This window comes from Rattus norvegicus, chromosome 13 (assembly GCF_036323735.1).
Source record: "Rattus norvegicus strain BN/NHsdMcwi chromosome 13, GRCr8, whole genome shotgun sequence".
NCBI classification, from domain to species: Eukaryota; Metazoa; Chordata; class Mammalia; order Rodentia; family Muridae; genus Rattus; species Rattus norvegicus.
Genome location: NC_086031.1, coordinates 9,505,507 through 9,519,402, shown reverse-complemented (window position 1 = coordinate 9,519,402; position 13,896 = coordinate 9,505,507). Strand labels below are relative to the sequence as shown.

The window sequence follows — 13,896 nt, the reverse complement described above, 5'->3', positions numbered from 1 at the left end:
ACATTAAATCACAATAGAATATGTTGTGTTCTTGAATGTGTGAGCATGCATATATTGGTAGTAGAATTCTAGAATATGGAAATAGTTGAAATGTGATTAATAAAAAGACTTGAGAGAGGTGATTCTATCTCATATAGACAGAATATAATCAGGGCCTTTGAACATGATACTACAACCTTGCTTGTAGATGAGTGCTTTCACATTTATTTTAAGAAGTTTGACAATGTGTACTCCTCAACAAGTCAAAGGCCATCTTCGAAAGAAAATGCTTTGCTGACCATTTTAGAAATACCAAGTTGTGGTGTTTACCTGCAAGTTCTTTTTGAAGTATTGTAGATAGGATTTTCCAAAGTACCTGAATCTAGGACACACTTCCTTTTGGAGACAGAGGAGAGAGATGTCTCCATATCTGGAATTCCCTGGCCTTAGAGAAAAACAGAGCTCTGTGCAACAGTATCCTGGTCAAAAGAACATGATCTCTACCTCTTAACTCTGTCTTCAGTGGAGAGGGAAAGCACTACAGTAAAAGATTTTTGAAGACTGGTGTTTCATACTTTCCTTTTTGAAATTCATTTTTCATACTTCCTTTTCTCATTGCCTTAAGTTTTCCATAAGAAAAACAAAAATTACATGAATTACCCAAGATTTTGAAGGGAAGCTCAGCAAAAACATTTTTCCTTTTTTTATTACTTAATGTTTTGTATGATACTCAATGTTTTTTTTTTATAAAATAAAGTAATGGCTTTTTATTACATTCATGAAATAGTCTATTTACATAGTAGTTGGAAAGATTTGGGTAGTACTAGTTTCTATTCTAAGCATCTCTTTGAGAGCTTTTAATATATCCTTAATAAATAGAATATGGGCCTATAGAGATGGTCCAGTGAAATAAGTGTCATGCTTCTGTGAGGTCCTAATTTCAGATCTTCAGAGGTTTTATAAAGCCATATGTAGCAATACTGTTAGTAACCCAAGAACTCTACTAACAAATTTGATAGAAGGAATGAGAAGATTCATGGAAGCTTGTGTGCAAACTAGACTTGCTTGCACAACAGACATTAAGAAGATCCTATAGAAATATGGCAGAGCCAAGGACTGAAACCCAATAGTCCCCCGACCTCCACACATATCCACACAGGTACACATGCCCCTGAACAAACAATGGCCATAATCATGTAGTCACACACACACAAGGATTAAAATGTGAAGCTAACATGGAAATTCATCTTTATAAGCATCTAGAGAAAAATGCAAGAAAATTCATAACTTAAATCTGTTTATGCTTTATAGCAATATCCCATCCTGAAAAACAGAAAGCAAGGAAGGAAGGAAGGAAGGAAGGAAGGAAGGAAGAAGGAAAAAGAGAAAGAAAGAAGGAAATAAAGAAAGAAAGAAAGAAAGAAAGAAAGAAAGAAAGAACGAACAATGGATGGAATAAAGGGAAAGTGAGAAAGAGAGAACAAAGAGAAGAGAAGGAGGGGGAAAGGGAGGGAAGGGGAAGGAAGAGACAAAGAAAAAGAATGAACAAGGAGGAAATGAGGAAGGGATGCAGAGGAGTGGAGGTAGGAAAGTGAGAGGAAGAGAAGAGAGGGGAGAAAGAAAGCAAGAATACAGAAGTGGAGAGTAGAGAAGGGAAGGAGTGGGGGAGAAGAAAAGATGAAAAGGAAATTAAAGGCAATGATGTGTGTTCCTGGAAGAAGATATGCTGAGATCTTAGGACCACATGGTCCAGTGCCTCCCCAGTGCCTGGCAGTTCATGGGAGTTAGGAGAAATCAGTGAGTCAGGAATATAGAAAATAGGAAGACCAATTCTCTTTTACTCATATGAGCTTAGCCAAAATGGACTTTCAAGTTCCTTAATAGACTCACACAAGTTCACTCTGTACTGGGATGCATTGAATGTGTTATTGGTACCTATTTGGTTCCTTAGTTTCTGCATGTAACTGCAGTTATAGGTGTTTATAATGGAAAGGGCTGTGTCTCTGGTAAGGGGCAAAGTCTCTGAAAGAACTAAAACTCATGTCACCTTAGTCCTCATCACAAATAATAATCCCACTGCAGAACCATTAGGAATTTTGAAAACCAAAATATAGTAAGAGGTCCTTTTGATGGATCTGTGGGCAAAGTACCTGTTGTGGACACATAAAGACTTGAATTCAGAGATCCAAAACACATGTAAAGTCTGAGCTTGGCAGCTCAGGCCTATAACACAAACACTCGAGATAGGTGGGTCCTGGAGTTCACTGGCCAGTATAGTCAACACAGTGAACTCCAAGTAGAATTAGATATCTACCTCAAAAAACAAACAGACAAACAAACATATACATGAGCAGCAATAGAAGACACTTAATGTCAAACCATGCATTCCGCACGTGTACACCACCTACAGGATGCTAGCATAACACATGTCATGTACAAAAGTCTCACTGAATGTATATTGATATATTAATATGTATACATTATGATACTTAAGCAAACTAAGTGAAAATAATTTAGATGTGTGTAGAAAAATAGTCGACTCTCCTGCCATCTTATGTGAGGTCAACCTAACTTGAGATGGAGCCCACTGAGAACATTTGAGAACAAAAGATACTGATAGCTCTAACAAATATTGATACTAGGAGTAATCAATCAATAAATAAATAATGTTACACTCAGCTTTACAAGACACACCATATGTCATGGGAGACTTGCTGGCCCTTAAAGCTTTCTCTAGAGATACTTACTAGATAAGAAACCTGAGCAAGTTGAGAACCTGATATGGAATCTGGAATACATCAAAGGCCATATGTGGCTTTATGGGGAACTATAATCCCATGAAAGGTGAAGACAGGAGGATCCTAAGTTTTTGTGGATGCCAGCTAAGTTCCAGGTTTACTGAGAGATCCTCTCTTGAAGAAATAAAGCAGAGAATGATAAAGCAGGTGCCCTACATCCGTCTTTGACCTCTGTGCATTTGTAAAGGCACATGTAAATATGCAATACATAGGCATCCACATAAACATCTTACATGTACACACACAGAGAGAGAGAGAGAGAGAGAGAGAGAGAGAGAGAGAGAGAGAGAGAGAGGTTACTGAGACAATTTCCATTTATTTGTATATAAAAGTAATTTACATATAATTATTTATACATAATTAATAATATCTTAACTATTTTCAAAATGAGTTTGTCTAGACTTTTAAAGCAAGAAAACTCTTTAGTGCTTGTTTTGGCTTCTTTAGCCCTCTCACCCTTTCTGGATAAAAATATGTGAGAACAAAGAAATAGTCCATTTGAAATATGCCTTAAAAGATACAAGATTTCTCAAATGTAAGAAAATTTACTCTTTCTCTTGGAAAAGGCTAGCCTTCTCTCACAAGCATCAGCAGTTCTTCCCATCATTTAACTTCCCTCCACTTGGTAGAGAATTTGAGAGATATGTTTGAAAGAGCATAAATTTCCCCCCATAGCTGTGTAAGCTAGCAGTCCTTACCTACCTCCCAATGGAAAGTGTGTATTAATGAACTAGCATGTTCTTAATAATAGAAGCCATCCCTGGGTTCTTTAGAGTAGAGCAAGGCCAGGGGCCTGTATCATAGTAAAACTGCATTTGTGGCTCAAGCCTACAAATTTCTGTGCTCGGACTTCTTATCAATTAGTGAGAGACAACTCAGTGCCAACTCACATTTATAGTCTCCAAATAAGGAGGATCATGACTAAAATTTTATAACTGAGAACATGAAAAATATTATCACTCAACGTGATTAACTCACTTCTATTAGCAGTAATCTAAGAAATATTAGAAACCTCCTCTGACTGTAGAGATCTGTCCACAGCCTTTACAACCCTATGGAACAAGCCACTTCTAACTAGAGGTCCTGACAGGAATGGGCATTTATCAATAAACTTCTAAATATTATGCTAAGTGCTTCTGGTATTTTTGCTTATTGATGATTGTCATAGTTATAGAAACAAATTTTATAGTTGTTCATGTATATGTTTGTGTGAGAGAGTGGTGCACATACACATGTAAGCACACATGTGGAAACCAGAAGACAGCCTTAGGTGTATATGTTTGTGTGAGAGAGTGGTGCACATACACATGTGAGCACACATGTGGAAACCAGAAGACAGCCTGAGGTGTTACCCTAAAATAACACAATCTGCCTCCTCTTACACAAGGTTTCTCACTGGACTAACACTTACTGATTAAGCTAGGCTAACTGGAGAACATGCTCCAAGGATCCATCTGTCCCCAACTTCTCAGGCTTAAAAGTATATGGTCCCAAGACAAGCTTTTTATGGTGTCTTGTGATCAAACTCAGATGTTTGTGCTTTAAATAGAAACATTTTTCTGACTGATCTGTCTCTAAAACTTGGAAAATAATTTTTTCTCTCTTCTTCCCGTAATAGACTCTTAGCTGATCTCCGGTGACTTACACCTCTTTATTGAGACACAATTGTTGAATTAATACACTTAAGCATGAGTGTGTATTTCTTTCTTGGCATCTAATGTACAGAATACTGTAGAAGTCATAGATTGGCATGGCAAGATTAGGTTACAAAGAGCCTATGGCTTCTATTTTGAGTCTTGTCACAGTTATTACCACCTGAAAATTTGACAGGATTAGAATCAACTCAGGTCATATCTGTGAGGGAGTTTCCAGTATGGGTTATTGAGAACAAAGGACTGGCCCTCACTGTAAGTGGCACCATTTCTCTGGCAGGAGTTATGGACTCAATAAAAAGAGACACTGAGCAAAACATTCATCTCTCTATGTTTTTTGGACTGCATATGCCACCTGATGAACCAGGTACCTCAAGCTCCTGCCAACAGGACTGGGCCCTTAAGCTGTTAGCTAAAATAAATGCTTCACTGGAGATGTAATGAGAAGCCCTGTCTCATGGAAAGTAATAGAGTGGGACATGAAATGTCCTCCAGTTATTTTCTCCTGGACTAACCAGATTGTGGGTATGATAGCATTTTCATTAATATTTAACTTAATTTTATCTTGTCTTTTTGAGTAATAAAATTCATGTACCAATGGGGGAAGAAAATCATCTAAACAGAGAATAATGCACTGTAGTAAAATCTGTGCTGGATGATAGTCCACTGCGCTGCAATTAAAGATTTGACTTGGATTATTTATCTTCGGATTGTCCTAAGGGTTTTTGATGGCTCTACATACCTCACACCCAACTTAGAAACATGGCCCAACCTAATGCTGCTTAATGGACATGAGCTAACCAGAAGATAATCAATGGAGCCAATGGGAAAATTTTCTACTGTCCCAAAATAAGACTTCCATCATAGAGGAGGCTCCACAGATAGCATGGTGACTAGAGCACTTGCTTTTCTTCCAGAGGACCTAAATTCAGTTCCTAGCACCCATGTGGTATATCTCACAACTATCTGTAACTCTAAGTAAAATGACCTCTTCAGGCTTCAGTGTGTATGTATGCACAGAAATGAACTGTAGACAACATGTAACACACACACACACACACACACACACACACACTGTTCCCTAGACTTCAGCCAGCATAGGGCAATTTAGAAAAAGAATTATTATATCCAGAAGCTTAATATAACAGTAAATACTTAGTATATTTAAAATATATTTAAGAAGTACAATTATTAAAGCTCACCAGTTCATAAACTAGAACAAAGGGACTAGAAAAAAGCTCCATGAAATAATAGAAATATGACATGGAAGCCAGACAAATTCATTTTGGAACGTATGACTGTGTAGACACTTCTTTACCCTTTCATTTGCTAATGAATGTGGAAAGTTTGAAGAACAGCTTTCCCTGGGGCAACCAAGGTAAAGATGACATACAATATGAGAGATCTCTATGCAGGAGAAATGATGCTACTCTACAGATCGAATAGCATGTGCTAAATACTCGTGGGTGGAAATCTAACTCCCATTTTTCCGAATATCCTAGAGTGAATTGAAGAAATACATGTTGAAATACACATGGTTAATTCAGATTCAACTGTTTCTTTTGTCTAATTACTGCATTTGAGGGAGGGCAAGCTCTTTCACATTTATAATATATTTTCCACCATTCATTCATCCTTCATGCCTGTGTATGATTTGGTCTGTTTTAAACAGTACTTCATCCTTGGTTGACTTAAATTAAGAAACCATTACAACAAAGGAAAAGGGAAGAGGAGGACTTGGGAGTGGAGCAGGTAGAGAATAGAGAGAGGACAGAAAGGCAAACAAGGAAGAAGAAGAAGAGGAGGGGGAGGAGGGTGGTTATAAAGAAGTCAGCAGAATTTGTACCTGTTTTGATTTCAGTTCCATGTCCTGCCACTTTCTTAATCAGGAGCCTCAGTGTCCCACCCTCCAGGATGAGCAGCAGGGTCCCTGAGCCTTCAGACAGTTCTGTGGACAGAAGCAGACCATCCTCATTCCATGTCCGAAACTGGAAGCTCACTGACAGACCATCAATTTGGGGGGTGCCAGGCAGCATCAGGTAACTGCTCCTGGAGTTGACAAACGTGATGGGAACAATTTGTGGTTCTGAGCAGGAAAAAGTGACATTGCCCTGAAAAACAATTAAAAAACAAACATATAAAAGACATTTTCTACTCTGCAATATGATAATTTGTGTAAACAACCACCTAGTGCTGCCCTTCATTTCAGAATTATTCCACACTCAGCTACACAATCTTAGTATGTCATTATTGCTCAGATCAATTTGTTCTGTTCAGATTTTAAGATTCCAATGCCATCTATAAAGGCTGTCAGAGATTCTAGGTAGAAGGGGGGAAAAGTCAACTTATTCTAGGGAACCAAAGATAGAAAAATAATTACATTAACTCACTGATGATAGTCATTTGGTGAGTCAACCTTGTTCCAAACACTGGAATAGCAATGAAATCAATATACATAGGAAAATACTATTACAATACTTAATTGCTAAAAAGATATTGAGCCTGACTCCTGACGTGGAATGTCGAGGAAGGGGAGAGGGAAGAGAGAGAGAGAGAGAGAGAGAGAGAGAGAGAGAGAGAGAGAGAGAGAGAGAGAGAGAGAGAGAGACAGAGACAGAGACAGAGACAGAGAGAGGAGAGAGACAGAGACAGAGAGAGACAGAGAGCAGGAGTGCAGGAGAAAGCTAAGCTTTGAGAAATACTAAGAGTTCTTATATTAGTTGGGGATGTAGCTCAAGTGGATGAGGACCTGACTAAAATATACAAAGCCCGTAATAAATCCTCAGCAGCATATAAACTAGGCACTGCATTAAACATCTGTAATCTTCCTCTATAGGAGGTAGAGGCAGAAGGTTAGGTTCACCCTTGGTACTTAATGACTATGAGGCCAGCTTGGGCTATGTGAGACGAAGAAGAGAGGAGAGAGGGAAGGAGGGAGGGAGGGAGGAACGGAGAGAGAGAAAGAGGGGTTGGAGAAAACCAGGTTTGACTAAACTAGAGAACAGGGAAAACAATTACTATTTGCAAAAATGAGTTTGAAGTGAACACCCGTATATCGAAGACCTACAAAATATGTTCCACATCAGGAAGTCATGCTTAATTAATGAAAATATTTATATGTTTAGCCCCAGCTTTGGTTTTTTTCTCTAAAGGATTAAAAAGAGTGGACTACTGTTGCAATAGAGCAGAAGGGTTCTTTTTGTTTTGTTGGATATATTTCTTTATTTACATTTCAAATATTATTCCTTTTCCAGGTTTCCTATCCATAATCCATCTATCACTTCCCTCTCCCCTATAAGGTGCTCTCCCCCTATCAATCTCCCCTTACCCCCCTCCCAACATTCCCCTGCACTCAGGGTCCAACCTTGGCAGGACCAAGGGCTTCTCCTTCCACTGGTGCCCCAACAAGACTATTCTCTGCTACATATGCAGTTGGAGCCCAAGTCAGTCCATATATAGTCTTCGGGTAGTGATTTAGTCTCTGGAAGCTCTGGTTGGTTGTCATTGTTGTTCTTATGGGGTTGCAATTCCCTTTGGCTCTTTCAATCCTTCTTCTAATTCCTTCAAAGGGGGTCCTGTTCTCAGTTCAATGGTTTGCTGCTAGCATTTGCCTCTGTATTTGACATGCTCTGGTTTTGTCTCTCAGGAGAGATCTACATCTGGTCCCTTTCAGCATGTACTTTTTAGCTTCTTCAAACTTATCTAGTTCTGGTCCATATATATGGGCCACATGTGGGATGTGGGACAATCTCTGAATGACCATTTGTCAGAGCCTCCTGGGTCCCCTGCAGTGTTTCAAACCCTTGTCATACCCTTCTGGGTCCCTTGCAGGGTTTGACCCCTACTGAGCCCTGCTGATGCATGTGGAAACCTTTTGTTCCTAACAAAGGAACAGTCTGGCTTGGTAACAACACACATGGGTGATGGTCAGTTAAATTCCTGTCTTTTGTCTTCCCAGTCTTTTGTTTTTGAGATTTAGGCTGGTCTTTCTGGATTGTTCCCCAGTAAATTGGTGGCACGTATTTGGTCTTTTGAGCCACAGAGGGGGCATTCTTTCTTAACAGGTATAACCCCCGTGTGTGTGTGTGTGTGTGTGTGTGTGTGTGTGTGTGTGTGTGTGTGTGTGTGTGGTGTGTGTGTGTGTGTGTGTGTGTGTGTGTGTGTGTGTGTGTGTGTGTGCATTTTTCAATTCCTCAGGCTTATGCCCGGTTCTCAGTGCCATGTCATTGTAGGCATTGACAACCATTCCTTCAGTCTCTGCTCTAAACTTGTACAGAAGGGTTCTTTTGTGAAAGTCATTTGTCGTTTAGATAACTGACAAACTCTACATCCAAACATGTCATATCTTCATTTCTACTACCTCACTCATAAAAAAAGTCTCCATAGCAATGAGTCCCCCTGCCAATCTCATACCACAGTGCCATAGATCACATCCCCTGCAGATGTCTCCTTCCTGTTCCTAATGAACAGCAGCTTTTCAATTACAAATCTCAATTTCTCTGAGTCTGCTCTCAAGCCAACACCACTGATAGAAACCAGCCAGGACTCTTGAGGTAAGCATGCTCCAAGGCAGCTGCCTGTATTCAGTTTACACCCAGGATCCAAGTGTCAGAAGGACACACTTAGTGCAGATCAGAAAGCCAGAAGTCTAACACACAGCAGCACTTTCTAGGAGCATCATTCACAAGCCTTGGGTTCAGTGGATAAGACCCTTGTTACACAAGAATTCTGATCTGAACTCACTTCCTGAGAAGCCAAATATAAATGTGAATATGGCAGTATGTAGTTATAGTCCCAAAGAAGCAGGTGGATGCAGATGTGTTCTGGGTGCTTGCTGACCAGGCAGTCAACTTAACTAAATTGATGAATTCTAGGTTCAGTGAGAAACCTTGTCTGAAAATTTAAGGTGAGAAGAAATAGAGGCAGAGAGTGTATGGTGACCTCTGGCCTCAATACGCACAAGCATACACACATACATTCTTCCACATAACCACAAAGCATATACACAAAACATATCCTGGTCTCAGCTATATTTGTGATAGTTGTATGTTTATGCAAACAAACAAGCAGATCAAATTGAATTTCCAACAACCCTTGTGCATTTGTAATCAGTCACTATTAACTCACCAGTAAGGCTGCCTCAGCATTCTCTCCCATGAATCAAAGGTAGTTTTTCTCTTATACATGTTTTTCTCTCTTTAGAAAATATTCCCACAGTTATTAAAGGGGATATTCATCAAGAAACAATGGGTACCATTTTAGGGAAAAGGCAAAATGCTTATAAGTGCATCCTGGATTCTGCACAAGGTTGACTTTATACCTTCACTTAAAAGGAACAAACACAGCTCCTCTTAAAGTAAAATCAAGTCTATATGTCCTGTTGTTTGTGACTGTGGGAGAGAATCCCATGTAATTTACCCCTTTTGTTTTGTAAAACATTTAGGAAGGAACACAACTCTGTGTATGAATGACTTTGTCAACTATGCCACCACTTACTGTGAAATAAGTCAACTCACAAATAATCCACACAGGGACTAGGAGCTGTTAGTAATTTTCCTTTTGTCCTTGTCAGATGATATTATCATTGCATGTATAAACAAATTTTCTCTAGCATTACACTGGACCCAACAATTGAAGCTTTGGAGAAGGAGAAGTACTTGGGAGATCAGAAGGACACAAATGCAATGCAACTTAGGTTCTAAGAAGGTGTCTTCACTTACAGATTTCAAACCTGCAGCTCAATCCAAATAAGTCCCAGGCATTCTGAAGACAACCAGGGAGCTACAGCCACATTCAACTGATACGCATAGGAGGAACTCCTTTTGCTTTACAGAATGATAGAATCTGAGCATGCATTGCTTCGTATTTTTTTGGAATTAGTTACTTTTTTTGTGGCTGCGGTAAAACATCTGACAATAAACAACTTAAAGGATAAAGAGTTTATTCCAGGCAGCAGCTATCTGCTCCCAGACCCCGTGAGAGAGAGACCCAACCGCCTGGTCAGGTGGGCACTCCTGAGGCTGCAGAGCAGAAGAGACCACCAACACTGCTCACCCCTGCCCACATCCCTGGCCCAAGAGGAAACTGTATAAGGCCTCTGGGCGCCCGTAGGGGAGGGACCAGGAGCGGCAGGACCCCTGCCTGAGACACAACTGGAACCTGAAGGAAACAGACTGGATAAACAGTTCTCTGCACCCAAATCCCATGGGAGGGAGAGCTAAACCTTCAGAGAGGCAGACAAGCCTGGGAAACCAGAAGAGACTGCTCTCTGCACACATATCTCGGACACCAGAGGAAAAAGCCAAAGACCATCTGGAACCCTGGTGCACTGAAGCTCCTGGAAACGGCGGCACAGGTCTTCCTGGTTGCTGCTGCTGCAGAGAGCCCATGGGCAGCACCCCACGAGCGAACTTGAGCCTCGGGACCACAGGTAAGACCAACTTTTCTGCTGCAAGAAGACTGCCTGGTGAACTCAAGACACAGGCCCACAGGAACAGCTGAAGACCTGTAGAGAGGAAAAACTACACACCCGAAAGCAGAACACGCTGTCCCCATAACTGACTGAAAGAGAAGAAAACAGGTCTACAGCACTCCTGACACACAGGCTTATAGGACAGTCTAGCCACTGTCAGAAATAGCAGAACAAAGTAACACTAGCGATAATTTGATGGCGAGAGGCAAGCGCAGGAACCCAAGCAACAGAAACCAAGACTACATGGCACCATCGGAGCCCAATTCTCCCATCAAAACAAACATGGAATATCCAAACACACCAGAAAAGCAAGATCTAGTTTCAAAATCATTTTTGATCATGATGCTGGAGGACTTCAAGAAAGACGTGAAGAACTCCCTTAGAGAACAAGTAGAAGCCTACAGAGAGGAATCGCAAAAATGCCTGAAAGAATTCCAGGAAAACATAAATAAACAAGTAGAAGCCCATAGAGAGGAGACACAAAAATCCCTGAAAGAATTCCAGGAAAACATAAATAAACAAGTAGAAGCCCATAGAGAGGAGAAACAAACATCCCTGAAAGAATTCCAGGAAAACACAATCAAACAGTTGAAGGAATTAAAAATGGAAATAGAAGCAATCAAGAAAGAACACATGGAAACAACCCTGGATATAGAAAACCAAAAGAAGAGACAAGGAGCTGTAGATACGAGCTTCACCAACAGAATACAAGAGATGGAAGAGAGAATCTCAGGAGCAGAAGTTTCCTTAGAAATCATTGACTCAACTGTCAAAGATAATGTAAAGCAGAAAAAGCTACTGGTCCAAAACATACAGAAAATCCAGGACTCAATGAGAAGATCAAACCTAAGGATAATAGGTACAGAAGAGAGTGAAGACTCCCAGCTCAAAGGACCAGTAAATATCTTCAACAAAATCATAGAAGAAAACTTCCCTAACCTAAAAAAAGAGATACCCATAGACATACAAGAAGCCTACAGAACTCCAAATAGATTGGATCAGAAAAGAAACACCTCCCGTCACATAATTGTCAAAACACCAAACGCACAAAATAAAGAAAGAATATTAAAAGCAGTAAGGGGAAAAGGTCAAGTAACATATAAAGGCAGACCTATCAGGATCACACCAGACTTCTCGCCAGAAACTATAAAGGCCAGAAGACCCTGGACTGATGTCATACAGAACCTAGGAGAACAAAAATGCCAGCCCAGGTTACTGTATCCAGCAAAACTCTCAATTAACATTGATGGAGAAACCAAGATATTCCATGACAAAACCAAATTTACACAATATCTTTCTACAAATCCAGCACTACAAAGGATAATAAATGGTAAAGCCCAACATAAGGAGGCAAGCTATACCCTAGAAGAAGCAAGAAACTAATCGTCTTGGCAACAAAACAAAGAGAATGAAAGCACACAAACATAACCTCACATCCAAATATGAATATAACGGGAAGCAATAATCACTATTCCTTAATATCTCTCAATATCAATGGCCTCAACTCCCCAATAAAAAGACATAGATTAACAAACTGGATACGCAACGTGGACCCTGCATTCAGCTGCCTACAGGAAACACACCTCAGAGACAAAGACAGACACTACCTCAGAGTGAAAGGCTGGAAAACAAATTTCCAATCAAATGGTCAGAAGAAGCAAGCTGTAGTAGCCATTCTAATATCAAATAAAATCAATTTCCAACTAAAAGTCATCAAAAAAGATAAGGAAGGACACTTCATATTCATCAAAGGAAAAATCCACCAAGATGAACTCTCAATCCTAAATATCTATGCCCCAAATACAAGGGCACCTACATACGTAAAAGAAACCTTACTAAAGCTCAAAACACACATTGCACCTCACACAATAATAGTGGGAGATTTCAACACCCCACTCTCATCAATGGACAGATCATGGAAACAGAAATTAAACAGTGATGTCGACAGACTAAGAGAAGTCATGAGCCAAATGGACTTAACGGATATTTATAGAACATTCTATCCTAAAGCAAAAGGATATACCTTCTCTCAGCTCCTCATTGTGCTTTCTCCAAAACTGACCATATAAATGGTCAAAAAACGGGCCTCAACAGGTACAGAAAGATAGAAATAATCCCATGAGTGCTATCAGACCACCACGGCCTAAAACTGGTCTTCAATAACAATAAGGGAAGAATGCCCACATATACGTGGAAACTGAACAATGCTCTACTCAATGATAACCTGGTCAAGGAACAAATAAAGAAAGAAATTAAAAACTTTTTAGAATTCAATGAAAATGAAGGTACAACATACCCAAACTTATGGGATACAATGAAAGCTGTGCTAAGAGGAAAACTCATAGCGCTGAGTGCCTGCAGAAAGAAACAGGAAAGAGCATATGTCAGCAGCTTGACAGCACACCTAAAAGCTCTAGAACAAAAAGAAGCAAATACACCCAGGACGAGTAGAAGGCAGGAAATAATCAAACTCAGAGCTGAAATAAACCAAGTAGAAACAAAAAGGCCATAGAAAAAATCAACACAACCAAAAGTTGGTTCTTTGAGAAAATCAACAAGATAGATAAACCCTTAGCCAGACTAACGAGAGGACAAAGAGAGTGCGTCCAAATTAACAAAATCAGAAATGAAAAGGGAGACATAACTACAGATTCAGAGGAAATTAAAAAAATCATCAGATCTTACTATAAAAACCTATATTCAACAAAACTTGAAAATCTTCAGGAAATGGACAATTTCCTAGACAGATACCAGGTATCAAAGTTAAATCAGGAACAGATAAACCAGTTAAACAACCACATAACTCCTAAGGAAATAGCAATCATTAAAGGTCTCCCTACCAAAAAGAGCCCAGGACCCGACGGGTTTAGTGCAGAATTCTATCAGACCTTCATAGAGGACCTCACACCAATATTATCCAAACTATTCCACAAAATTGAAACAGATGGATCCCTACCGAATTCCTTCTACAAAGCCACAATTACTCTTATACCTA

The 13,896-nt window shown here is 39.8% G+C and overlaps 1 protein-coding gene across 5 annotated transcripts in view; it reads right to left on the bottom strand.

The window, feature by feature from the left end:
* Cntnap5a (contactin associated protein-like 5A) overlaps positions 1-13,896 on the bottom strand; it is a 1,008,100-nt gene that overhangs the window by 456,745 nt on the left and 537,459 nt on the right. For all 5 annotated transcript variants that reach the window (XR_005492234.2, XR_005492233.2, XM_039090650.2 and 2 more), the window contains exon 8: positions 6,276-6,540. Coding sequence is in view for 3 of the 5 variants with exons in the window: in XM_039090650.2 (XP_038946578.1) it covers positions 6,276-6,540 (265 nt within the window). In the remaining 2 variants the exon portion in view is untranslated. The remainder of the gene's footprint in view (positions 1-6,275; positions 6,541-13,896) is intronic.